Source organism: Penicillium robsamsonii (assembly GCF_028829455.1).
Source record: "Penicillium robsamsonii strain IBT 29466 chromosome Unknown utg000005l_segment0_segment0, whole genome shotgun sequence".
NCBI classification, from domain to species: domain Eukaryota; kingdom Fungi; phylum Ascomycota; class Eurotiomycetes; order Eurotiales; family Aspergillaceae; genus Penicillium; species Penicillium robsamsonii.
In genome coordinates this window covers 2,312,514-2,339,204 of record NW_026643223.1, presented here as the reverse complement: position 1 = coordinate 2,339,204, position 26,691 = coordinate 2,312,514, and the positions used below count along the sequence as shown (strand labels likewise).

Here is a 26,691-nt window from a genome sequence, read left to right as displayed (position 1 = left end):
ATAGCACAATCGAAAAAAACAAATCAATGTAATAATACACCCCGGGTGTTCCAAAAGGCCCGGTCTATCCAATATCCAATGCAATATCGAGGCGGTTCTGGGCGCCTGCGACACAACCCCAACAAAAGTACAATCGGTTTCATATGTTCCACCCGAATTGACATGGAACAAGCTTACAGACCACGCAGGAAGTTGGACTCCTTGATGGCCTTCCGTCTGGCATCGCGTGCACTCCGGATGATCTCCGAGCGCTGCTCGAAGCCCTCGGTGGCATCGGCCATGGCATCCACTGAAGGTGCGTCGCGGTTGTAGGGTGCGGGGGTGATATCGTGAGCGTGGTGGTGAGCGGGGATCTTAGCGGCGAGGGGACCAGTGCGAGCAGCCAGCTTCTTCTCATAACGCTTTCGTTGCTTCTTGTTCAAGGCTGCGATAGGGTAAGCATCGTATGAAAAATAGGAGACCCAGATATCTTACTGCTTGGGTCAACACCGCCCTGCTTAGTCTTTGAGTCCTTGGTGGAATCTCCCAAAAGGTTCCATAGCCAATCTGGGTACTCGGAATCCTCCTTAGCGAAGACATCTGGCTTGTTCTTGAAGTAGTTGAGTCCGTTCAATTTGGTTCCGGCCGGGCAGCTGCTGGGTGGGCGCACGGCAGTGGGTTTTGTGGAGGCTCCGGGGTTGACATCGGTGTGGACACCTTCGGGGGTGCTCAAAGGCTGAGAAATGCCGGGGGTAGCGGAGGAGATGGCGGATGGGGTTGTGAGATCGCCGACCGTGGGTTGGCGCGGCGAGGGCGGAGAAGGAGTAGCAGCCACAGGAGGGTTGTTATCAGTGCTATACGAGCGTAATTGGCTGCGAACCAGAGGCAGTTGGCGTGCACATGCTGAAGCCGTTCGGGTCACTGCCTGCTGGGTGAATCGGGACAGCATCGTCGTGCGGCAGCTTTTGCAGATCATTGTGGCGGGATAAATTAGAGAAAGACAGAGAATAGACTGAAAAGGTATTCGAATGTTCAATAGAAGGCCCTAGACAACGAGGAATCCCAATTGCGTTGAGATGCAATAAGACACGCGCGGAGACAGAGCTGTCGCGAAAACTGCGGCCATAATTTGATGCCAAGACGGAGATCAATCACGTGATACGTCAACAAATTGGCGTACCGACGTAGAACAGCTTCATCTATCGCTACAAGGCTCTGGTCTGTTCATAGATTATGTGTATCGCAAGTGTATATCCCCAGAAAACTATGATTCCCGAAATTTCTTGTCCTGACTTCAACCAAACAGGTTGTATAATCTTTCTTATCACGTGATGTCACGCATCTCCGCATCACAGCTAGCCAACATCTACCCAACATTTATTCAACATCTATGGATTAGTTTTCGATTACCAGTGAGGATTGAAAATACGTGCTGCAAATTTCAAGGATAAAATGGGAACTTTTGTTAACTTGTATACAGCGAGAAAGAGAAGTATATAAATGACTCTGTACACCCAAACGGGAGAAACATCATAGGGACCGACAAAAAATGCTCGCAAGTGATGCGACTCTGATCAACATGCTAAACCAAAAAGAAATAGACAACAATTATACCGAAACATATGCCTCCAAGGGGCCATTGTTCCGGTGAGCAGGTATATTAGAAACAGGTGAGAAAGGCAAACAAAACATGACTGTCATATCGGACCAACATACGAGGACCGCACTATGAAGACAGACCACTGACATCCAAGAAGTTGCAGATGTCCTGGCACGCATCCTTCAGACTCTTTTCTGTCTTCCATTGAAGCTCTTCCGTTGACCGGTCGACGACCGCAACGCAGGCGCCAACGTCACCTTCGCGACGTGGCGCGGCACGTCGAGGAATGGGCTTTTCAATAACGGCCTCCATGGTGCTGACCACATCCATCACGGAATTACCCTTTCCAGTCCCGAGGTTGAACGTCCGGAAATTTTCTGTGAGCTTGCCTTCGTTGGCCGAACTGAGCGCGGCAATATGCCCACGAGCCAGATCGCTAACGTGGATGAAGTCACGGACGGCAGTGCCATCCTCCGTTTCCCAGTCTGTCCCAAACATTGCAAGTTCGGAATACTGGCCGGTCATGACTTTAACAACGACGGGAAGCAGGTTTGTTGGTGCCTGTCTTGGATCTTCACCCAGAAGGCCGGAAGGATCACAGCCAACGGGGTTGAAATAGCGGAGTGCAACAATGGTCCATTCCGGGTCTGATGCAGCCAGGTCGGCCAGAATGGTTTCACACATCCATTTTGTGCGTCCGTACGGGTTGGTGATTCCAGTGCATCCAGGTTGGATGGATTGTTGTGAGCCTGTGTGATCTGTGTACAACTCTTCCTTGTGAACACAGAGTTCCTCTTTCAATGGAAGACCCGAGGTTGCGAGGGTTCCGTATACGGTGGCGGAAGACGAGAAGATGAAGGTCTTGATGCCGAAGTCTCCAAGGATCGTGGCAAAGTCGACAAGACCACTGACATTGTTGGAGTAATACTTCAGTGGCTTCCGAATGCTCTCCTCCACGGCCTTATAGGCCGCGAAGTGGATGACTCCGGCTATTCTCGACTTGGGAGTTCCCCATCGGGATGGGAGCTGGTATTCCTCAAGTAGGGGCTGAAGAGCTTTGGTGTCACGATAATCGTGTGCATGCAATCGCAGAGATGGCATCGCCGTGCCATTCTCCTCGTGATGCGTTTTGGCCAAGAGGCTGATACGGTCGAGAACATTTTCGAATGCATTGCTTAGATTGTCGATCACAATGACGTTGTAGCTTGCCTTGAGCAGCTCAAGCGTGGTATGACTACCAATAAAACCAAGGCCACCAGTGACAAGAATGTGGCTTTGTGAAGGGAGTACGTGCAACAGGTCATGGAGATTGTCAAATGGGTCTCCAACCTCTGTTGTGGGTGTGTCTAGGGCGATAGGAGATTGCGCAGGACTGCTCGCATCGGACCTTTGAGGGCTGTCCGACCTCGAAGAGGAAGATGATGTAGGCTCAATCATGGCGAGAAGTCAAGGATAATGGATGCCAGGTAAGTTATGCTACCACTGAAAAGGAAGAAAATGTTATATGTTATTATATGACCAAGACTGAGATAACCTGGTCCTTTGGTGGGCCTTTAACCAAGGTTTTATACAAAACAAGCGAGGTACCTGCGTTGCCTCACTCGGGTTCTCTGTTTGAGTTCACCTATTATGCCATCCTCCCTTGGCGAATGAGGATTCAGCACAGTCCTCCGGCAAAAATAGAAGAGAAAGAAACAAAAGGAAGCATAAGCGGAATAAAAAAAGCACAAAGAGAGAATTAGGAGGGGCGGTAGGCACGAACTGGAACAGAACCATCATGCCCCTTGGTGGGCCAGGCATGCGGCTGGGCCTTGGGATATCATTTTGTACATCCTCTGCCCTAAGTGCCTCCACCCTGTATCGTCAGGGCCTCTCGGCCTAGTTGAATCAAATGGAATTATTATTATTTTTCATATATATTTCTTTTTTTGTATTTTCCACGTCCAAGACCTTTTCCGCATATGGCCGAGGCAGTATATCCATTTTCGTATGGACACTAAACCTAAGAGTATTGGACTTGTTCTAATTTGGTCTTTTTAGCTGGCCACCATTGTTTGAAAAAAAAATCATGCTCATATGTAACCGGTAGTCTTCGCGAATCCACACTCTTCATTTCGACTCTTCTCTCTATACTCAATATGGCCGATCCCGAAAAACACGTGAGCAAGCGAACATGTCTTAAGACGAAGCGTTCTCGTTTCATCTTGGCAATTGTGGTCCTTGTTGTGATTATTGCTGCCGTTGTTCCCTCCGTTGTGGTCACTACTCTCCGAAAGAAAAATAACATGGGTCCGAAAGCCAAGGTGTTCGTTCCACTCTATGTATACCCTGCTCCTGGGGCGTGGGCTCCGCTGGAAAATGTGTATGTTTCACACCCTTTTAATGCCAACCTCCCCTCCAAGATCACTGCTTTCTATCCCGGCCGGTGTCGCGCCGTTCGGGCGCCAAACCATACCATCACATATCAAAATTTAAAAAGAATAACCCCCCAAAAAAGCAAAAATACAAAGAAAAACAGCTGCTGAACGCCACAGGATATCTGCCCACCCTAATGTCAACTTTACCGTCGTAATCAATCCAGGAAACGGTCCAGGGCCTGACTCTCTTCCGGATGGCAATTACACCCGTGAAATCCCAAAGCTTACTGCTTACGAAAATGTGCGCCTTTTGGGTTACGTGTATACCTCATACGGAAAGCGAAATGTCTCTGCTGTGCGCCAGGATATCCAAACCTATGCAGACTGGCCGACTAATTCCTCCAACCCCAACCTGGCGGTTCGCGGGATCTTCTTCGATGAAACCCCTCAGCAATACGATTCTCAAACCTTGAGGTACTTGCAAGGGTTGACGGACTTTGTTAAGGATATTAAGAGTCTTGGTCCTGATCAATTTGTGAGTTCTGCAATTCTTCCGAGACTGCTTTTACTTTACTTAATCACTGCCCCATACCACATACCCCCTGTCTCGCATCATAGACCTATAATTTTGTTTCGTGATTTTATTATGTTTTCCATTTTATTTCTCTCGGTTTATTACTCCCATATTACTTTCAGAGCCACACTATGGCATTATTGAATTCTATCCCAACACCCCATGTTCCACCCCGGCCTGTATCACAATGGTTTCCCCTTCTGGAATACATAAGCGAAGTCCATGGAACTAACGAAGACTATCAGGTTGTCCATAATCCGGGTGCTGTCCCTGATTCTCGGTACTTGGCAACGGCTGATTCCACCGTTGTGTTCGAAGCTGCCTACACTACTTTCCAGGAACGGCAAGGCGCCAAGCTGTTCGCCAATATTGCGGACAGCAACCGTACCCAACTTTGCGCCATCGTTCACTCTGTGCCTGAATCTGTCGAGGGCACGGAGCTTCGCAGTCTGGTCAAGCAAGTGCGCAAGGTCGCGGATGAGGTGTACATCACCCATCTTAGCACAGACTATTATGCCTCCTTTGGAGCCAAGTGGACCGAATTTGTCGATCTGATGGCAGCTTAGGGGTTTGGATTTTTGTTCTCGGATTACTTGCTTGAGTATTATATGCACTGATGAAGTAAATTGGGTCAAGCAAGTATGTGCATATTCTTTTTTGGTATAGCTAGCATGTTTTCACTCATTTGGTTTAATGATTCTACGAGTTGATTTTCAGACTATTTTTTAGTCTATCTAAATTTTCATGATTTGTGGCATAGACTAGACTGAAAATCTTTCTCTTTCGCCTCCTATCCCTTCAATGCACAAACGCACTCTGTCTTTGTTAGAGGTGAGCTATACTTTTTAGGTCAATGTGAAGTGGAGAACATGTGTATTGTGGTAATTTATATCCGGTTTTTTTCTTTTCGTATTTTATACACCAAGAAATAAAATACACCAATACATTAACGATACGATACAATAATACCACTAGACCCCAAAAGTGCATCTATCCCACTAATGGAACTGCTTCGTATGTACTCCGTACTCCGAACCTATAAACTGGAACATGCGGTAAAGCAAAAGTATTGTTGGCTTGTGGCGCAGAGGGATATATCTAGAACTGGAGAGTGGGTTATGCAGTCGTAGGGCATCCGCTCGATACGAGGTATAAGCTAAACGTGGCTTGATCTGGCTTGACTTGAAACTTTAGTGCCGATATAAAAAAATGCTCACACACCTTCCTTTCCTGGGTCTTAACCCAGACCGGATTTATTCGCAATGTCTTCCAGTTACCGCTAATCCGATCGATCTATGAGACCTGCAGGTAGCGTCCTGTAGGCCCACAGTCAATGCCACCCTCAAGGCTCGGAGGTACTCCCAAAATAACCCTGCAGGATTGGCGCTCAACAATCTTGGCAGGGCATACACCGCACAGCCACTGTTCTAATTAAGCGATGGATGGACATCACCCCTTTATTCAAGATTGGGGCACGGAGTATGGAGTATATTCAACTGGAACATCTTGAGACAGAGTCTAAGTTACTATGCTAAGCCATGTGCGCAGCTATAGTATGTTCCAAGTCTCAGATAGTGTAAAGAAACCAAAGACTGAAACAGCAAAGTGAGACATGACCTTGACAACGACTTCGGGTATTGACATTCACTATTGGCGTAGGTCATCGCTATACTCCGTACATAAGGTCCAAACCCAGCTTCACTCGATACCACGCTGCATTGGAACAGGGACAATGTACAGAGTATGCATGTAGGTCTAACGTGGTGCAACTGCGGCTGTGATGGGTTACAAACCCGACCTGTCCCATTCCAACGGAGTCATATTCCAGGAACCAGGCCAGCGTGGGATGTTTTTCCATGAGACTGACACACAGCTGGCAATTTCAATGAACCGCCCACCCGTCCCCCATCCCCCTCCCTTGGTCCCTGGTGCAATACAAAATGCTACAGTCGCGGGCAATATTAATTCTTTGCCTGGAGATGATGCTGCATGCATCCTCCGGCTCTGACGGACTGGGTTTCTCCCTGTTAACTGGCTGCAATGTGCATTCCGAGAAAACCATCTACCGCCGCACCCTTGTTCTTTGACTTATGCGTATGTATGTTGCAGTAGTATCTGTAAATCGGGTTATATCCCTGGAATTTGCCGCCGGAGCCACTACCTCGTGGCATGACCGGGTACTTCGGGAGGAAGAAATATTCGATCTACCTCTTGGCTTTAGTTCCATGTGGTAGCCGCCGGGGAGAGCTGGACTAATACGGTAGAAGTATTGTCAATCTTTCCTGTCATGCATCGCTGACTCGACTCCGTTGTGGCAAGGAGCTTCAGCTAAACGAACTTGACTTCTTACGCACAGAATCTAGTCGATCATAATCGATCGCTGTGGCAAAGTACATAGTGAAAGCGCTAAGAGGATAAGTGCCAAAGATCGGCGTTTGGAGAAAATAACTATGGGACGCCGGGATGGGTGTTTGCTGCACGATCAGCTCTGAATATGCATAGGTGGACACGTCTAGATCCGATCAAATGGCGAACGGTTTCTCTCCGCGTGCATCCATGTTTGAGATTCGGATCGTATGGTGTGGGCCATGCAGCCTTGCAAAAAGCCACCGATTCAAATCGGACATTCCAATCAAGGTCATTTACGCTCGTTTTGGTCAATCTTGGGTCGAAGACAACCCAACCTTGAATTCTCACTTGTTACGATCATCATTAGATGAGTCAGTCTCCTAAGTGACACACAATCCTCTCACTTCGGGTTAGTCTCCATCATATGAACCCTGGTTTGTTGTGCAGAGATGTATACCAAGCGGAGCGAACATAAACCCAAATAAGTGGAAGGAGAACATTGTCAGCCACTGGGGCTCCCTACCACCTTTGCTGGTCAGGAACGGGGACAGATCTCTCGGGAGAGCCACTCGGGCAACCGATCTTAGCGCCCTTCCATCCCAAGGTCGAGTCCTTGCTTTTCGTGCCCACACGAGGCGGGTAGTTTCCATGGTTCGATTGTGATCGGTAGGTAGGCGGGTATAGCACGTGGCTATGGACGAATTGGAGCTGGAAGCAGGGAAGCAGAGAGAAAAATACAAACCGAAGGTGCTATTTCGGTCGGAAGCAAGCATGGGTGACCTGAGACCCAAAGTCCTCCCGTGTTCACCGGCATTTGTATCGAGATCGGCTGAGACATGCAAATTCTTTTCATATGATGAAACGGACTATGGTGTTGATCTCGGGAAGAGAAGAGCCTCTAGACTCTGACTACTCGGACTTTTTTTTTTTTTTTTTTTTTGGCGAGTGCAATATACAACATAGTAAGAAATGGCTCCGTACCCCATACAACATACCTATCTCGGTAAGTAACATATGTAGTAACTACACTACGTGTGACTTCATTTTCCAGCCCCAGAGGGTTATGCAAGGGCGATGCTCGATTTCAATGCTCCCATTAGAATTTATGATATGTCCACCTTGGAACTACAGCAAACAAAGCGTCAATATATCATTGGCGGAAAAATAAACTCAAGGTCTGGGCGATTTACGTGCGTCCCTGACAGACGATACGTGAAATATATCAAATAACAATATGGCTTCTCTGTATGTAATTAAACATTCAAAAATACTACAAATATTGCAAAAATACCCGCAACCCACGTGTGATGAGTAAAGTTACCGGATGAACCCGAAAGGAATTGGCCGAGTTTTCCATGGATGAGTGCTCAAACCTAACCAATCAGATAGCAAAGCCCTCAACTTCGATCCGCTGCTCCAATGCATATGCCCAGACTGCCAAGACCAACAAAACAATGTCTGTCACTGATCAACATTGCCTTCAGAAAACTCCATCCTCTCCTTAGCCCCGCTTATCACGCTAGAATTACTTGTTATTTCATTGAGACTACTTGGATAATGAGAGCGTATTAGTGATTGAGTAATTGCTTTGTTCTACTCTAAGACTAGTTAGGTACAAAGCAGTAATCTATTGTTATCCTTACAGTGGCAACATACAAGAGAGAATAGACAGGGATCAAGTCCTGTTCTTAATGGGCCTAACCTGTGTCGGGGAATTTCAAAGTCTAGGCCAAGTAAGCTAACTATAAGCGAGGTCTATTACCTTGCAAGTAAAAAGCAAAAAAACCAGCTATTGCCGGATCAACCATCCGGCACAAAATCCGTGCGTTGACATAAACTGTGCCCAATTTCTCTGTCACATCACGCCAGGAGAAAACCGGGCACACGGAAGTGTTGGAATGTTGGACGTTTCACTAGCGTTCATAGTCAAAGCCCCCCGTCGACTACAGTTAGTCTATGCATAAAAATGTGCTAGAAACACGGATGATTTGCACCGATGATGGCGCTGGTAATAGTTGCTCGGTAATGATCACGTCAATTAGGCTACCATTGGTGCCAGAGCCAACTTGTGCTGTGTCCTCGAAATAAGCTGCTTCGTCGGAGTAGGTGAACATAGGCTGGGTACAACGCATACGCATACCGAAGGTGTCGGGCAACTGTTTTAAGACTAGCGGGCTCTATTTCAGGCAGAAAATAGCGATAATGTGCGCGCACTAACTAGGTTTGATTATTGTAATGGGTCTGCTATGTTATCACAAGGCGTCTTCGCTTTTGCTTCTTTGAGCTTGTGGGTTGTTGGTGATCGCCGCCTATGGAAGGCAATGGGGGCCGAACGCGTAATTTTGATAGATTTGATCAATTAGACACAGAGGGAAAGATGTGCTTTGAAAAGTATCAAGTGCTGGCAATGACGAGTGCGTTCCTGCTTTGATATTTAGTCGTCATACATTTCGTAGTGACTTGCCAATTTACATCTTTCCAGCCCCTAGCCCCGATCAACATATGGCGTTTAAAGACGATGAAAGAAAAGAAGCCCCGAATGATGGTGTCGAGAATATCACGTCTTATTATTTATACATGCAATGTCAACTCTTAATTCGATGCGATGAACCCACCCGAAGCATGAAACCTCAAATCACGGGCAGTATTCAACCCAAGTATCCAAGTCCATGTTTTTGATGACAGTTGAAAAGTTGCCAGCGCCGTTGGCCGTACATGCAGAGCTCACCTGCTTGGTCGTGACAGCCTTGTTGTTGTTGGTATCTTCGCCCTTGGGGTACTCGATGTGGAAGACAGGCTTGCCCGCCTCAATGAAGGGTGTATAGGTATCACACTCATCGTACTCAGCACACTGCTCATTGACACACCACTGCATGTTATCGATGACAGATTCAATAATGTCTCCACCATTCTTCAACCCAACTGACAGGCCACGGCTGTGAGACTGGGAAGCAAGCCAGTTCACGTAGCTTATAGCGTCCGCCCTAGTGATATCAACCCCGGGTTGGTTTTCGTATCCGTCGATGTTGTCAGGATCGACACCGTCGCATCCTTTGGCTACGGCGATATCGAGACGCGCCTGCATAATCTTGCGCACTTTGGGGGACTTGACGTTCAGCCATTTCTCGCCGGGCCATCCGTCGAGATCATTGCCCTTATCTTTGTCGTCGAACTGGCTAGCGTCATCGCGCCAGTCCTCGAATGAGCCGGCAGAGAAGTAGCAGATCACTTTGCGGCCCATTTTCTGGAGATCTGAGATGACGGTTTTGTTGTTGTCGAAAAGATCGATGTCGTAGATTGATGCGTCCACCGAGGTGGAGATCTGGTTGTTCTCCAGCTCGGACTTCAAGATAATCTGCCACTTGGTGCCAGCGGCTGGCTGCCATTTTGCGGTAGTGTTTGTTGGCGTTGCCGTGTCCGGACCGGTGCCCTCGTTGTCATTATCGTCATTGTCTCCGTTCTTGAGACTAATTCCTAGCCCGACACCTAGACCGACACCCAGAGCGACGATGACGAGAGCGACGCTTCCGAAGATCAGAACTTTCTTCTTGGTCGACCAAGCCAAACAGCCCGTCTTGGATGACTGTTTGCCCATGAGGGCAGATTGTGAAGTGAGATAAAACGATGGGAGCAATTTAGTTATGTGTAGTATGTGAGATCAAGCGTAGTAGCCTAAATCCTGGAATATGTGTATCCAATGAAGGAGAGTATGGGCTAGCCCAAGGCGGAAAAAAAAGAGAGATGAAAAGATCAGCAGGCACTAAACCGGGAGATAGGCGTCTTTAAGCTCAAAATATGGGCCCAGAGCGTAAGTCCACCGGGGATGAAGGAGATCTAGGGAAAGACCTGGATGTGACCCTGGAAAAAGCAAAGCTATAGAATATCTCGTTTCAGACCCTGAAAATAAAAGGGTAAGGTAGGCAAGAGTTCACGGCGCGTAGGAAATGAGGATGCCTAGGAGCGGTGGGAAAGAGCCCCCTCCCCCCCCCCACTTAGGAAAGTCCAAAGAAAATAAGGTGGTGGACCTCCCGAGGTCGGGAACCTGCTGATCTTGGTAATTTGAGTATCTTGGCTGATCTAGATATACATAGGTAGTATTATCATATGTACAACATACGGAGTAGTATAGTAGAACACTCTTAGAGGCAATAAGAATAGAAATTCAGGGGCCAGTTTGCCAAGGTAACTTTCGAGAGGTTCTTATTCTTAGTCATTTCTCACCCAAAATAGACAGAAGTCACAGTTTGCCAAGCACTCCTCCATACGGAGTACATATGTACTCCATATTCTGGATTGAGTGGATTTCAAATTCACAAAAACAAAAGGGAATCGAAAATTCTACTTTGCCCTTTTCTAATGTATTTAGAACATTATATTACCAATAACCTAAAAAGATGTGTTGGCAAGCGTCTTAGCTTTACAGGTAATTATGTGCGCGTATGCGTCTAGAAGTGGGGTTTTTTTAGCCGTCCCCATGGTATTGTGTATTATACCCCAGTAACTTCAGTAATTACCATGAAATGCAATGGCGTTTTTGCAAACCCGCCGAACCTCCAAAGTCCGGTATTTTGCTAGCCCTAACCAAACAGGCTTTCGACAGCCTGAATCAATTTGAAATGACGACCAGTCACTTTAAAATCATCGTGACAGCCCTGGTTGGGAACAAGGATACCCATCATCTGATGAGTTGATATTTTTTTCAAATATTTGCACGTATAAACTTTTAATATCGCTATTACCACTCTGTACTGTTATTGTCATTTGTCTATTTGAATTAAATGCTCTGGTCCTACATGACTCGCCCACAGCCAAGACGCTAAAATAAACTACCAGAAAAACGCTAAGCCCGATGGCGCTACTCCAAGAAAACCCAATCGCCTGATTCTTCCCACAAAGTGGACGCCACACCCGCTAACCGATATAGGTCCACAGGATCGGGCAATTACAAATTTGACTCACAAGATCGTCTCGGGTTTTCCCCGAAGGATTTGGAGAGCTCGAGCCTATGCCAAGATCGCGCTTAAACAGATTTCATACTGTTTGACAAGTCACCACTTCACGCTTGACCCGTTTGATAACTTTTGATTCAGATGGGTGTTTCGGCTAGAATGCACGCTAACAGATTTTTCCTTCTAGCTCATTTTATAATCTCATAAAATTTGTCCCCGGAATGTAGAGGAAAAGAGAAAAAGAAAAAGCCATACCAGAAGTCAGACTAAGCTCCAAACTCAGAGCACAACCCCGGCCGTAGGCTTGCATGGCTCTCATCTTACATGACCAGGTACGGGCGCATTAAATCCGATGCCGAGTGGCTTTAATGCCCAGGAGTCTAGTCCAGCGGATAGCCCCGAAATGGTGCCATTTTCCGCCTACAATTCCAAATTTAACGTTGAGCCTCCTTGTCTCTGATTCAATTGACTAGTCTATGCAGACGCTACATGAGAAACCATCGTATGCTTCCCCGCGGTAGGTCTGGAACTAGATCTCGGGGCTGGGTTATATTGCCCTATGCACCCTGCAGGTAGACTGTATAGGTCGATGTATGTACTAGTATCTCAGACATTTACAGTAGCCTTCATTATACTTGCATATACGCTACCTCCATAGGTCTTACGCTTCCGAGACATGATCAAAAATTCCCGAATTACTTGGCACAAGATCGATTATGCTCGGATGGCGGTTTTCGGTTGGGATGATGTGATAAGGTGTGATGTTGGGACATGTTAGGCCCTAAAGTCGCTGCCCAGATTTTGCTTCCAGTCTCGGTCTACATCGTACGGAGTAAACGGGATCAATTTACAAGTTTGCCACGTTTGGCCGCGATCGATTGGGTTTGGGTAGCTTAGCCTCATCGGTAGAAATAGAAGGAATTCTGTCTGTTTTTGGTTGCATGACTCGCTGTAATGTGCTAGAATTGCTGTCCGTCGCCTTGCACCGGATCAGTCGGACAATAGCATCCCTTGGCTCGCATGCATTGTTGGCATTATCACCTCGGACCTAGAGCGTCAAATTGCCGACACCGTCCTGCTCTACCCCGGAGCCAGACCGCTAAATGACATGTCCGAGGGTATTATCAAGAATACGAGGAGTCCTTTTTGATAGGAGACTATTCATCACTGCGTACAGACTTAGCCTCCATCATGTATTGTGTTGATCTGGAAATATGAAGATCATTCAGAAAGAATCATTGTATATTATCATAGAATTACTTGAGCTTTCTAGATATTAGAAAATAGAGGACATTCAATGTTCGTATCAGCAGAAAAGCAAGGGTTGTTTTCCCCTTCACATACAAAACCATTATTGACATCTAAAGGAGATATCCACAAGTTGTAATGAGAGCGATGGGTAATCAACAGAAGCCAAAAGATATATCGACCTGCCAAATTAAGGCAGGTCAATCCTCTTTTCAACCTCTTAAAGGGGAATGGGGGTGGAGAGAGTGAATGTGACAGGGGAACCAGCGAGCTTGACCCAGACGGTAAGGGGGTCAGCACCTAGCTGCTCAGTGGCGAAACCCTGGGTGCTGGTAGGCGTAACAGGGAAGGTCACAGGGATAGGGTCAGTGCAGGTATTGCCAGTGGCCGAGACAGTGACAGCAGTGATCTTTCGATTGCTGGTAGCGTAGCTCAGGGAGTAGCCACACTTGTCACGGTTGAAACGGGCAAGGAAGGAAGCAGACATCTATGAGGAGTCAGAATGTGAACGTGAGGTTGTAGCGTGTTTGGTTGAGTTTATCTTACCTCCTGGTGGGTGAGTGTGACAATGGGCCATTCAGCCAGGCGAACGAACTCCTGGACTTGGGTTTCCACCCAGGCTTGCATGATGGAGTACTTGGCAGAAACGCCGTTGATGGTGATCGGATCAACATCAGCGTTGCGGAGGTTAGCCTGATGGAACATGTAACCATCGTGGTAGAGGCCAAAGAGGTGACGCATGGTCTCGGCCTTCTCAATGTCTAGGAGGTCCTGGAAGTTACCGGAACCAGCAGAGGTGGCAATCCATTCTGCAACGGTACAGGCAGGAGTATCGCAGTTATAGTAGATGCGAGAGGCCCATCGAGGGTTGATCTGGATCCCATCGAAACCGTTGGCGGCAGCAGTGGTGAAGAGAGGCCACATGGCATTCGCCTTGTTCATAAGGGCAGGGCGGGTGTTGTCACCAACACAGTTGGTAATTCCATTCTCCCACCAGGCCCGAAGGGCATCACCATTGTGCAGGCCAGTGATTGCAGGAGGAATAATACCGTTGGAAGTGAACTTGGTGGCTTTGTCGATACCGACGGCCTTAAGCCAAGCCTGGTTGAAGCTGATCTCCTTGAAGACATCGCTGTAGGTGGCATTATCCTGTTCTTCGTGGGTGAAGGTGTGAGAAATGTGACCGAACTTGTTGAGGTTGCTTTCGGTGGTCCACCAGGCTAGAAGCTCATCCATGGCAGTACAAGTAGCAGTCCAGTCGTAAGTGGTAGGCTCAGCAGGCCACAGGTCAGTGCCAGTTCCAAGAGGCTTGACCCACTCGAGGGGAGTGTCAAGAGGCGAGTCATATTCGATCGCAGCTCCGCAAGCATCCCAGCCAGAACTCGAGGTATCGGAAGAGTTCTCGATGTTTCCGTTACCGTTGTGGCCGACTTCGACGAAGTACGAACTGCCGGCGGGCATCTTGGCATTGATCTCGTCAGTCCAGGTGGCAATACTGCTCATATCCTGGGCGCGAATACGGAAATTTTTACCAGCGGGCGAGTAGATCTCAGTCTCGAGGAACATGTCGTCGATCTGGGTGTTCAGGTTGACACGGCGGTATCCGGCGTGCAGACCGCGAGTGATCCAGGTGATCCATGCGTGCTGCAGGTAGGTGGAGGTAGAACTCCAGGTAGTGTCGAAACCGATGAAGAACGCCATTTGCTGACGGCCATCGAAGTCGTTAATCACACCAGCGACACTCTCGGTAGGGAAGCCTGTGGTGGGGGAAAACGCGGCGATCTTTTTGGTAGAGGTGGTGTTGCTGATAGTCGCAGGGTAGTGCCACAGACCACTAGTGCTGACACCTGCGCCAGTCTTCAATCCAGATGTGGGAAAATCACTAATATCGGTGAATGAAACAAGTTGCTCAACACCGGTGTCACAGCATCCACCGATAGCCGATGCACCATAGTTTGGTCCTGGGTAGACATCGTATTGGACCATACGGACACCATACTCAAGCTGGTAGGCATACAACTGGGTCCACTGGTCAGTGGTCAGGGCGCTCTGGAAGCCCTTGTCGCCACCATAGTCGTAGCTGACTTCAGCGGCAACGACAATACCGCCGAAGTTTCCTCCGGCGGTGCCATTGAGATCGGGAAGAGCAACACCAGCGGAAGGAACAATTAGGGTGGTAAATGGAATACCGTATCCGTTGAGGCCAGAACTAGCCACGCTTGCAGAGGCAGCATCTCTGGCAATGACCAGGATGTCGGCTGCAACAGCAGCGTGGTTGAGCGGGGTGGCAGAGGCAGAAGCCGAGACCGAGATGGCGGAGGACGACAACGACATGCTAGGAGTAGTCACGAGCGCACTTGTGGAAACAGGTGCAGACGAAACTGAAGACGAAGCGACCGATGAAGAGGTAGCACTTGAAGCAGGCGACAAAGAAGTCGGACTGTTGGAAACAGCGGACGAGGTGGGGGAGCTGACCCAAGGACTTCCGGAAGACAAGACAGTAGAACTAGAAGCGGAGCCCGAGGAGACAGACGAAGATCCACTCTGGGTAAGGATGCTGGAAGAACCAGATGGGACAATGACGGTCACTGATTCCGAAGCAGTTCCGGTCGGGATTGAGCCCGAGGTGAATGTAACGAAGGTGGATGCAGAAGTGCTCGACGTTGAGTCAGAAGAACCGCCAATAGGGGTAGATGGCAGAGACACAGAAATAGAAATAGAGGAAGAGGCAGTCAACGAGTGTGTAGAAGTAGCGACCGTGGTGGTGCTCACTCCAATAGAACTGCCAGGAGAAGGAGTTGGGACCGGAGGGTGATAAGCGATGACAGTCGGTGCATTCTCAGGCCAAACACCGGGGGCAGTATCGCATGTTATAAAGGCGTAGTAGCAGGCGACCTTCAAGGCCCAGACTGGGACAGCAACCATGGCGATCTTGGCCAAAAGCTCAATAGGGAAGGTCACACACTATGCAGGTCTGCACCAACAGCTAGGAAAAATACGAGTACGGAATATATTGAACGAATGAATTAGCTGGCCTCTACCCACAAGTGCATGATCGTCATCTTTATACTGGATAAAATCTTTTTGGGGTAGGCCATATTCCACTCTTGGAAGGCCTATCGCCTTTTCTTTCTCCGTACTTTGTAGCCAAGTTAATTTCGGAGGTGATCTCGAGTCTAAAAAAAAAGACAGTTTATACAGGTCTCCATGTGGCGTTGATGACTCTAGGGCGAGTTCTCGTTTCGAGGTCTCAGATTTGATTTGAAAAGGGTTGCTCCATAGAGACATATAATATACTGCGTTGGCACCTCTTGTTTGGTATACCATTGGCCAATCAACATTTGATCTTGGCAGGGCGAGAGAAACCTTTGTCATTTTATTTTAATTTTAGCTTTTGTGTTAAACATAATAAAATAAAAAAAGCAAAGCCAGGCAATTGATTTAAGCGAGATATGAAGAATTCCATACAAGGGTTAAAAGCTCCGAGAGCAAAGGCCTTCTCGTACAGTTGGGGTTACAGATCAGGTACAATCAGGACACACTCCAGAACTTGTGGGGAAGGCAAGGATGTACGTAATACAAGGTATTTTGGGCTCGGTCCCTTCGTACACCTGTATTTACGAGGCTGCAAGTACCTGGTAATTTTCACTTTTCCCGTACGTGTCTTTTTGGTTGTCCCACTTCCCCTTCGTTCTCGGTTTCATGGCTTCCTTGTATTTTGTTGTTTTCTTTTTTTTTTTCTTTTCTTTTCTTTTTCTTTTTCTTTTTCTATTTATTTTTCTATTTATTTTTATCTTTGCCAAGACCTCAAGTCTTGCAGAATGATATGATGCTCCTAGCCTGTAACCGAGCCCATAACTGCATCCTTTAGCTTAGAACCTTCGCGAAATCCGACATTGATACATCTGGAGACATGTGTTGATATGATGTATTCAGAACAGATTGGAATCAGATACCCACTCATCGGGATATTAATTGCCACGATATGAATCGCATGGCTTTGCCACACATGGCATCTACTATGAAGTATGTATGCTTGGCTCCACCAAGTCTCATCGGTTAGCCCTGATGCATTAGTGGCTTCTTTAGTCTTGCATCTAAGAAAAAACTGGGGTGTACTATTTTAGCTGTTTTGCCCTGTGAGTTTGAGATCTCTGCCTCGATTAGACGCCCATGTACCCTTTGTCCTAAACGGTCCAGAACAGGCGAAGCTACTCCGTAAATTCTTTTTCTTTTTTTTTCTACCCCCCTGACGGAACAAGGGAAATCCTAGAAGAAATGGTCTGCTTTAATTATGCGCTTTGGAGAAGTGGGTATTCACTTTAGTTCCCCCCACTGTTCTTTTACCATATCACCTTGTCAACTCTTGAGCTCCCCTTTGCTCCCCATTTTTTTTATTCTACACATCTTTCGCTTGTTACAAAACACAGAATTCACTCGTTTCAAGCATGTCACTATAAGCCTTTTGCATTAGAGGAAGTCTCATCTCTACTCGGCAACAGGTTATCCTAACCTTGTGCTTCTTATATTGGGCCTAAAGACATATCGAGTCGAGGACTCAACATCTCGACACAATGACGACAGTAGAAGCTCTTCCAGTCAGGCCACATCCTCTTGGCTGGGCTTATATGAGAGAATATTGGTGGCAATTTGTATGTTGATTCTGGTCCTCTTTACAACTTGATGTTCAACACTCTCGTTTGCAGGCACGGAGCACCAAGATATACTGACCATTTCCGTAGATGTTCATTGGAGTGTTGCTATTCACAGTTACCGTTGGCTCTGCGTCAATCGTATACTCTGGAATAAAAAGACTTATTAAATACTATAAGGTATGATATGACGGCCACCAACAAACTGGTTCTCTGGTTTGGATGTTAATTCTAGCCTATATTTAGACGAGACCGCCACCAGACAATGTCCCTTCGAGTGTATCCAAACGTATCATCAAGTTAGCGAACCGAGAACTCAACCTGATCAACAGACGTCCGCGCAAGGGAAAGCCCTCGAGCTTCGGAGTCTACCTGGGAAGTTTTGAAAACCCACCTACTGTCTCGCAAGAAAGACTTTTGCAAGAATGGGATGTCTTGATTGTGGATCCCTTCCAGGCAGGTGTAGCCAAAGCTATTTCCAGACACGAGCGCAGCCAAGTACTAGGACGTGTTGATTTTGGGAAAATCCTTCCTCCAAAGGGATCGGCCATGACCGTCATTGAAAAGGTCGAGGAATTGCTCGCAAGCGGGTTTCATGATACTACATTCTCTGGTGTTCTTCTCGCGAATTGGGAAGGTGTGCTCCGTCCTGCCACTCTGAGAAAGCTTCTTGAGACCATCAGCAGTCTCGGCCTAGCAGTTTATCTCGAGTCGGAGCCACCACATTTTTTGAAGGATCGAAATGCCGTGCAAAGCGATGCCGTGGCAGGTTTGGTCATTCGAAACGCTAGCATCATGCCTCAGGGCGAAAAGCGGGATTATTTCCAAATGGCCGAACTACAAGCAACAATCAAGGCATTTGTTTCTCAGTCTTGCATGAGAGACTTTGTAGTAATGGCCTGGGAAACGGTTGACGACAACATCACTGTTCCCAATGCCATAGTCCGCAGATCTATCCAGTGGTGCAGCTTTTACAGCGCAATTACCTGGATCGGTCCCGAAGCTGCTCTTCACGATGCGGACCTTAACGTCACCACACTCGAACCTCTTCCCGCATTTGGTTGGTTGAAGGAAGCAGAAATTATGAAGGCCCACGATACCTGGCGTGCCAACCTGAACATATTGCCTTCCCCGGATAACAAGGCTGGCTGGGATATTCTCAAGCCACTTTTCCCTGCTATTGATGCGCTACTAAAATCATCGGAATACGATTCCAAGGCTCCTGGTAGCCCCACTTCTCGACTGCGTGAACCTCCAGAATGGGTCGCACAGGTCAAGTCACAGGGCAGTCCGCTCTCTATCTCCATGTCAGGGATGGCCTACAATTCACTTGGTTGCTTCCCTCTCGGTTCAGACTCGAATCCACTGGCCTTTGCGGAGATTGTCCAATCTCAGCAACGTCTCAAGTCTCTCAACCTTCTTCATCCCGTCCCGACAACCAAAATTCAAAGCATTGGACTTCTTCTGCGTCAATTCCATGACTCTCTAGATCTCTCCGAAGATGACGATCATTTGGCCGGCACAATCAAGGAACTTGCGAATTGGGCATCCAACGATCTGTTGCACGTGAATCTTTGTCTCGACTCTGGTCTACGCAAGAGCTCTGATTTCCGCTTTTGGGCCGTTTTTGATATGGAAGGTGATGGTATTGAAATTTATGTATCCAAGAATGCGCAAGGCCTGGCTGGAACTATTCTTCACACCTTCCTGTCGGCAAAAGGATTCCCCCGGCATGTTTGCTTTGAGGCTGAGGCGACCTTCGCGACTTGGTCTCAGGATGTTTCCGGTGATACTGGCCTCCCCCGTCGACTGATTCAAGATATCGATGCTCTCAGTCCTGAAGAGCGCCTCCTTCTTTTGCAGCACCTCTATCTGACCGATTCTCAAAGCGAACTATCTGAAGCCATCTGCACCTACATTCGCAAGCAACTGGTGGATGCCCCTTCTTTTACTCAGTTGAAAGCACTGAATACGGTTGGGTATCTTGAAAAATCTACCTCTCCCGAGGATCTGATTAGGTCTCGTATCAACTGGTACTTGGATCAAGGATGCAAATACCCCTCTCTCGATGTCTGTCTAGATCTCTTCCATCAGACCGACAGTGTACTTTCCGATGTTTTGAGGTATCGCCGCGAGGATGACCTCGCCGCCATTACTAGTGGTCTCTGTGAACTTCTTCAAGCTGGCTCCGTTGACACATATGCGGACATGATGGCTCTTGCTCTTTTCTGTGCAGCAAGACAGGGAGCCTTCGATGAGATTTACGCAGAAGTGACCGATCGGAATCCCCTATTTAATAACCATACCGACCAGGCTGCCGCTTTTGCAGAGTCATTTGCCCTTGGATCGCGATGTGAAGCTTACTTCGACGTGTCTCCCAGTGTTTTTGGAAAGTTACTATCCGACCGGTTCAGAGCATACTACGGAGACCATCAGCCACCAAACTGGGTGAACGGTGCTCCGGAGCTCGCTACATCCTACGCCGGAGCTCAGATTGATGTCAATCCTGATGAGCAGCCTAAGTCTTTGCCTGGATACCAGCGATTCACATTCTTGAGCGTTTTTGCCATTCCGGCTTTGATTGATATTATCTTGCTTACCCTAATTGGTCGCGGACTCTATCTCTCTGCTGCCATGTCCTACGAGGAACAGGACAGTGCGACTATGGCGCTGATGATCTCTCTGCTGCTTTCCGGTGCAATTGGTACCTGGATTGCATGCGGTGGGCCGTATTACCTCATTTCGATGGCCTTCGCAGCAGCCAACATGTTTGTTCTTATTCGCCTGATTGCTGGTATTGCATTCACTGTGGCCGGTGGCTTGATTGGTTTTGTTGCTATTTCAAGTGTTCGAGGCCCTCGCGCCGGTATCATCTTCTACCTCTACCTGATCGCTCTCACAATCTACTTCTCCACTTTCGCCTCACTTGCAAGCTTCAGTTATCCCGGCTCGAGCTTTTTGTCTGGCCGTAAGCCAATTATCATGTGCATTCCGATCCTCTTCTTGTCGCCGATTATCACGGCCTGGACTGGCTACGACTCGGCTGTCTATCTCGCCGTTATCTACCTCTTCATTGGTGTGCTCTTGTTATGCCTTCGCTCGGTTACCTCCAAATGGGTCACTTGGTACCAAGCCGTGCGACGCACCGATGATACTGAGATCCGCAAATGGTATATCACTGCCTATGGAAATGATGATGAGAAAGTGTTCGCGAACATGAGCGACCCGGCTGCCCTCAAGCTGGCGAGAGAAGCCCTATTGAAGGATGTCTTAGCTGAGACGAAGCGTGGCGTGTTTTCAAGAGCAACTAAAGATAAAATGGTCGTTGAGCTTGCCGCGGATTGGGAGTCGACCAATTTCCTTCTCGACTGGTACTGTCGCCATGCAGATGTTCCGAGGCCGATTCCGTTCAGTTCTGGTTGGAACATCCAGACCAAAGTCGCACTTGACACCCTGCGAAACTCCCAGAAAGGTCTTCGTCTGCACAATGCATTCGTTCACTGGCGTCAATCGAGCAAAGAGATTGGGTGTGGTGTGCTCTACTTTGTTATTGCACTTCTCGACAAATGGGTACAACTGCTGAGTGGCAATCGCATGCTTGGTATCTCTAGCGCGGTGGAGGATATGGATCAAATGAATGATTCTAATCGAATGGCTGTTGGCTTTGCCCTTGCCTACTACTTGATCGGAGCCGTGCTCATTGATACCAAAGCCCAGGAGCTTCATGATGCTCTTGGTACCAACACCCCTATTTCTGTGAGATCTGCTAAGGATATTCGGATCGCACAGAAGAAAGAGGTGCAACTCCGACGAAAGGTATATTGGCGGGTCCTTTTTAGATTCCTCTTGTGGCATGTCTGGAGTCTTGCGCTTGCCACTGCTCTCATTTGGACCTTCCAAAACACGCGTGAAGGCATGATTGCTTTCTTCTCCTACGTTCTCGCCTACACTGGTTTGATCTGGTACCAATACACGAAGATCTTCACGGGGCCTCATGCGCTGAAACCTCTCCTCATTGGTGTCTGCATCGGATTGCCAGTCGGTATCGCGCTCAACGTCTGTCTAAAGGATTTCATGTACTCGCAGATCATTGGACTCGGATCTGCCACCTGGACCGTTGCCATTCTCTCAATCTGGAATGCCAAAATGGGTATGCCAAACAAAGTGGACTCTTCGGTGGAACTTGACCGAACCTTCCATGCGTTTACAACGCCCTGGTCGGACCCCGAATGGTCGCAGCAAGAGCTTCAGACTTTCTTCGAAAGCTATTCGCTGCTTCCTTCTGATTCCCGATTCCGGCTCAATCCAGGTGTCCATCCTGGTGTGGAAATCAAGAGTGCCATGATGTCTTGCAGAGAAGAGCATAGAATTGAAGAGGCGTTCCCCTGCTCCAAGGATATTGTCAACACTGCGATGACATTGTGGGAGAAGGGTGACATTGTCATTGAGCTTGTCTCTGCTGGCTCGCTCGGTCCCGGCCTTCGAGCTCTCAGCTGCAGTACCGGAAACCAGTTGAGGTTGGCCATCACCGTGGGAGGACTCCTAGACGAGCGTCTCGATATTAGCGCAAACTGTCAGATCATTGCTGAAACCTTGCTTCATGCTGTCACAGAGCTTATGATGGGTGTTCCTCATGAATACGCATCATTGGCAGGATCGATTGTCTCCGGTGGGGTGACTCACACAATGGCTCGACAACTTCGTGAGGAGTCCAACACAACTACAGTCGTACGCTGGGCTAAGAAGGAACTCCTCCGGCAGCTTTGTCTTGGTTTTGAGGCCGATATCCATTGGGACAAGCTTCCAACTGAAGTTCGGGATGTGCTACTGAAGCGTTGCCTGGGTCAACAATGCAGCCTCTCCAATAGCCAACGTCAATGGCTCCAGAAAAGTCTTTGCACATTCGATACTGATAACCTCGATATTCATGTTGCCCGTTGCAACCTTGGAGCAGCTACTGCAATTAGTGTTCTCGATTATGCTCACTGGGGAACTGGAGAAACCGCTCTTCCCAAAGAGCCTGAGACTTCGAAGTACATTTCCTACGTACCTCGGAAGCTTCCAATTGCATTGTCGCTAGTCCGATCGCCAGCTAGCTACATTTACCACAAACTGGGGACAATGGTCAAGTTCCTTGTAGTGGCTTTGGTCGCAGACCCAGAATTCCAGAGAGAGTTCAATCACGTCACTCAGAGCCTTCCGATCGTTTTCCGTGCGCCAACCGTTTTCTTATTTAATATGATCTGGATTTACTCCAAGATCGTTCAAGATTTGGGCTTGTCATTCTTCCTCTTCCACGGCCGCAGGAACGTCAAGAGGCTGTGGGAAGAGACCAAAGGCATGACGATCCATATCAAGAAGAGCCGTGTCATTATCCAGAGTCTAGACGGCACCTTCACGGCCTTCAGGCACCACGAGATTGATGGCGGTTTCAAGATGTACCACTATACCGGCGAGCATAAGACGGAGCCCAAGGATGTCAAATCCCTAAAGTACGTCAGCACCTATACGGGTGAGATGTTCCTTCTGGTCAAGCAGGAGTTCAAGAACGGCAAAGTGACCAACGAATACCATTACGACTACCAATCCCCAGCCAAGAAGGGCTTCAAGCTTGGCAAATCCTCGACCCGCATTCCGCTGGGGCGACGATGCGTGTCAGGACCAAATCATTTGCAAAGCGTCCAGTACAATCGCAAGGGTCTCATCGAATCGGGCTCCTACATGAAGGATGGCAATCTTATCCGCTTCAAGTACCACTATCGCAAGAACCCCCGCTTTGGTGATGAATTACTTCGAGCCGAGTTCGTCTTATCCCACATCAGTTGTACGGTGTCTTGGTGTGCGCCTCCGCGTCGCCATCCCGAGAAGGTTGAGCGTTGGATTCCTCACTCCAAGGTCACCGAGGCCAGCTTTGTCCAGGGGTCCGATGTCTATGAAAGTCGTTGGCTGTATGATCACAAGTTCCATCCCACTATCTTCACCACTATCAACGGGCAGAAGATGCAAACCCCGCCCATGATTGAGCACGATTATTTGGGTGTACTGTCCAAGCCGAAGTATACCAGCTTTGTGCATGATAACCCCCTTTACTACTGTGACAGTCTTCAATCAAACCTTCTTACTCGGACTCTGGGTCTCACGAAAAAGCGCTTTGTGGTGTCGACTTCTCGGGCTCGCTCCTTGATGTGGAAGGCGTGGAAGGATCGTGTTGACTTCGATGCAATCATTGTTCGCTGGATGGATGACCGCATTCTGCGTAGAGACAAAGTTCTTACCCCTTACTGGCGCAGCCGTGACTGGGGTAATCTTGTATCTGCAAAGAAGTATGTGGATCTCCGTGCTGATGCAATCATGGCCAGTGCAGATCTGGACGACAATATTTCCAGCTGGACCCCGCTCGCTGTTAAGCTCACCGATCTGCTCAACTTCGGCCCTGGAGGTGATGCTGTTGTTAACACTCGCTCCAAGAACTTTGGCAAGGATACCGACAAGACGCTCCATGTCATGGCGGCAGACAATGGCACCTGGCCCAATGAAGGTGGCGGTGTCTCTGCCTGTCGACGAGATATGATCAACTCCCTGCGAACCATCAAATGGCACATGATTTGCGAGTCTGCAAATGATTTCGGCGTTCCTAAGCACCAGACCGAACAGAACATTCAGTCTCTCAAGCTCATCCCGCTTTGGGGTATGGACTTCCTCACTCCAACTCACGGTTTGTTCCACAATAAGCTGGATTCTGAGGTGGACAATGTTACATCCGCGAGCGAGTTAGACATCAAGATGAACTTCATTCCCATTCTGACAGCTTTGGTTAAGGGTGCCCGTGCAGTTCATCTCTCGAAGTCTGATATCCACCAGGCGACTCGAGCACTTGTGAACCTGAACACATACTTCCAGGAGTCCCGTCATTGGACTCAGGTGTGGAACAGTGAAATGGTGAAGCAGAGCTGGCGCGAGTTGTGGCTGACCCAGGAAATGTCGAACACAATCCCGTCATCCGACTGGTTCGACACTGAGCTTCCTACTTTGGCATCTCTCGATGTCGCTCTAGAGCTCTGGTACCGCTACCTCTTCATCTTCTCGATCCCAGTTCCTGAAAAGATTCCTTCAACTTTCCAAGCCTCGCATCACAGCGTCAGTGCCTCTTACGGTGTCGTATGCAAGATTAAGCGTAACTGTACCTTGCAGATTTGGGACCACGCCATCAGTTGGCGTGAAACCAATCTCTGCCTGTCGTCTGCCCTGTGCAAGCTCTCGCCATTTGTTCGAAACGCACTTCTTGGATTGATGCGAATTACCTCCGTCCTGACCCTTCATCACGCGGACATCATTTCTCCCTGTGCAGACTTCTTCAACCCCGGTTGGGAGGTGGAGATTGGTACCTGCCAGGGCACGATTGAGCACCGAAACACTTTCCGCCGAAAGATCGATCCTGTTGTTAACGGTATCACCGACATGCAGAAATTTTCTCCAGTCAAGGAAATCAAATCTGAGCGTCCCACCGTGACCATGTTGTCCCACGTTTGGTATGCCAAGGACATCAAGACTGCCCTTCTCGCTGCGGATATCATCATCAACCAGTGGAAGTTCGACGAGTACCATCTGGACATCTATGGCGCTATTGACAAGGCCCCAACTTACTCTACCGAGTGTCAAGAGATTATTGCATCGAAGGGTCTTCGTGGCAGAGTCACACTCTGTGGAACTGCTGACCCCATGAAGGTCCTTGAGAACACATGGCTTTTCCTAAACTCATCTCTGTCCGAAGGTCTCCCTCTCGCCCTGGGAGAGGCTGCTCTAACTGGAGCTCCTGTCGTCTGCACAGACGTCGGTGCTTCCCTCCGAGTGCTCAGCGATCCAGATGACTTCTCCCGCTTCAGTGCCGTCGTCGCACCAAATGATGCCCTCGCCCTAGCAAAGGCCCAAATCGGTATGCTTGGCATGCTCGGCGAATGGAGCAAACACAGCGGCGACACATCGCCCGCGCCAGTCCTGACCTCCTCCCCCACACCTGAGGAAGTGGCAGCCATCACCCGCCGTATGTACGAGAAGAGTGAGCACCGTCGCAAACTCGGCATGATGACCCGCAAGATTGTTCAGAAGTCTTTCAGCGGTGACCGGTACCTCCGCGAGCACGAGCAGATGTTATGGATTGGCAAGTCCGCCAAAATGATGGCCAGCCGCGCAGCTGGCGACCCCATCGAGCCGGCCGACGTGGCAGCCGCCATGGAGACTGGTGTCGATGAAGAGATCATCACAATCCCCCGCGGCGTGGTGCACTCCTGGCGCTCGTCTGCCCAGTCCGGTATCTCCTCGATCTACAGTTCTGCGTCCCACCTACCTGGTCGCGGCCGCTACCACGGTCCCCAGTCTGATATCTCAGCTATGAGCGTGAGCAATATCTCCACGGATACCGAATCCTTCTCTCGCCTACCTGTCTTTGCGCCGAGGCATTCCGCGATAACCAAGGTGGGCACCCCGGGTAACAGGTCACCATCACCCATGTGGGCTTCCAACCATCACTTACCTGTGCTGCATGCCCGTCCTCACACCCTCTCTCGTCCTCAGTCCTACTCGCGCTCCGTCTCAACTATCGGTCGGGAACAGCTGCGTGGCTTGCAACGGGAAGACTTCCTTCCGTACCGAGATTCGGATGTTAGTGTCGCCAACAGAGATGACTTCATCCGGGCCGGCGGGCTTTCTCCTAGTGGTTGAGAGCCTCGCATTCTTGATTTGAGTTTCATACACCCACCTTTTTTACTGTCCCCTACTTGCACATACTACCCTCCTGTATACTTTTCTCGCTGCATTCTGTTCATACTTGCATTCTTCGGTGTCTGGCTTTGTTCATGCGAGGAGCCATAGGAAATATGCAAAAAGCCTTATGTTAATACGTTTTGTCTGGTCTTTCATACCAGTTTTGTTGTTTTGACATGTCGAGAAATTGTGGCATACACCAACGACGTCCTTTTATCTCCTA

At 48.6% G+C, this 26,691-nt stretch overlaps 6 protein-coding genes across 6 annotated transcripts; 2 read left to right on the top strand and 4 right to left on the bottom strand.

Moving 5' to 3' along the window:
• Positions 1 to 173: 173 nt before the first annotated feature.
• Positions 174 to 955, bottom strand: N7447_008922 (mitochondrial 54S ribosomal protein mL54; the record flags this gene model as incomplete). Its single annotated transcript, XM_057233184.1, has 2 exons — positions 174 to 424; positions 475 to 955. 2 exons carry the CDS (start codon positions 953 to 955, stop codon positions 174 to 176), a joined length of 732 nt encoding a protein of 243 aa, XP_057082726.1.
• A 750-nt stretch (positions 956 to 1,705) lies between these two features.
• Positions 1,706 to 3,016, bottom strand: N7447_008921 (NAD-dependent epimerase/dehydratase family protein; the record flags this gene model as incomplete). Its single annotated transcript, XM_057233183.1, has 1 exon — positions 1,706 to 3,016. The coding sequence occupies one exon, from the start codon at positions 3,014 to 3,016 to the stop codon at positions 1,706 to 1,708; it is 1,311 nt and encodes a 436-aa protein (XP_057082725.1).
• A 701-nt stretch (positions 3,017 to 3,717) lies between these two features.
• Positions 3,718 to 5,076, top strand: N7447_008920 (spherulation-specific family 4 protein; the record flags this gene model as incomplete). The annotated part of the gene is made up of 3 exons (XM_057233182.1): positions 3,718 to 3,941; positions 4,114 to 4,471; positions 4,756 to 5,076. The coding sequence occupies 3 exons, from the start codon at positions 3,718 to 3,720 to the stop codon at positions 5,074 to 5,076; spliced, it is 903 nt and encodes a 300-aa protein (XP_057082724.1).
• A 4,418-nt stretch (positions 5,077 to 9,494) lies between these two features.
• N7447_008919 (endo alpha-1,4 polygalactosaminidase) lies at positions 9,495 to 10,454 on the bottom strand (the record flags this gene model as incomplete). The annotated part of the gene is made up of 1 exon (XM_057233181.1): positions 9,495 to 10,454. The coding sequence occupies one exon, from the start codon at positions 10,452 to 10,454 to the stop codon at positions 9,495 to 9,497; it is 960 nt and encodes a 319-aa protein (XP_057082723.1).
• A 2,822-nt stretch (positions 10,455 to 13,276) lies between these two features.
• Positions 13,277 to 15,981, bottom strand: agd3 (putative extracellular serine-rich protein; the record flags this gene model as incomplete). The annotated part of the gene is made up of 2 exons (XM_057233180.1): positions 13,277 to 13,543; positions 13,603 to 15,981. 2 exons carry the CDS (start codon positions 15,979 to 15,981, stop codon positions 13,277 to 13,279), a joined length of 2,646 nt encoding a protein of 881 aa, XP_057082722.1.
• Positions 15,982 to 17,630: 1,649 nt separating this feature from the next.
• On the top strand, positions 17,631 to 26,426 carry gtb3 (glycosyltransferase family 4 protein; the record flags this gene model as incomplete). The annotated part of the gene is made up of 3 exons (XM_057233179.1): positions 17,631 to 17,708; positions 17,799 to 17,888; positions 17,955 to 26,426. The coding sequence occupies 3 exons, from the start codon at positions 17,631 to 17,633 to the stop codon at positions 26,424 to 26,426; spliced, it is 8,640 nt and encodes a 2,879-aa protein (XP_057082721.1).
• Between the last annotated feature and the right edge of the window lie 265 nt (positions 26,427 to 26,691).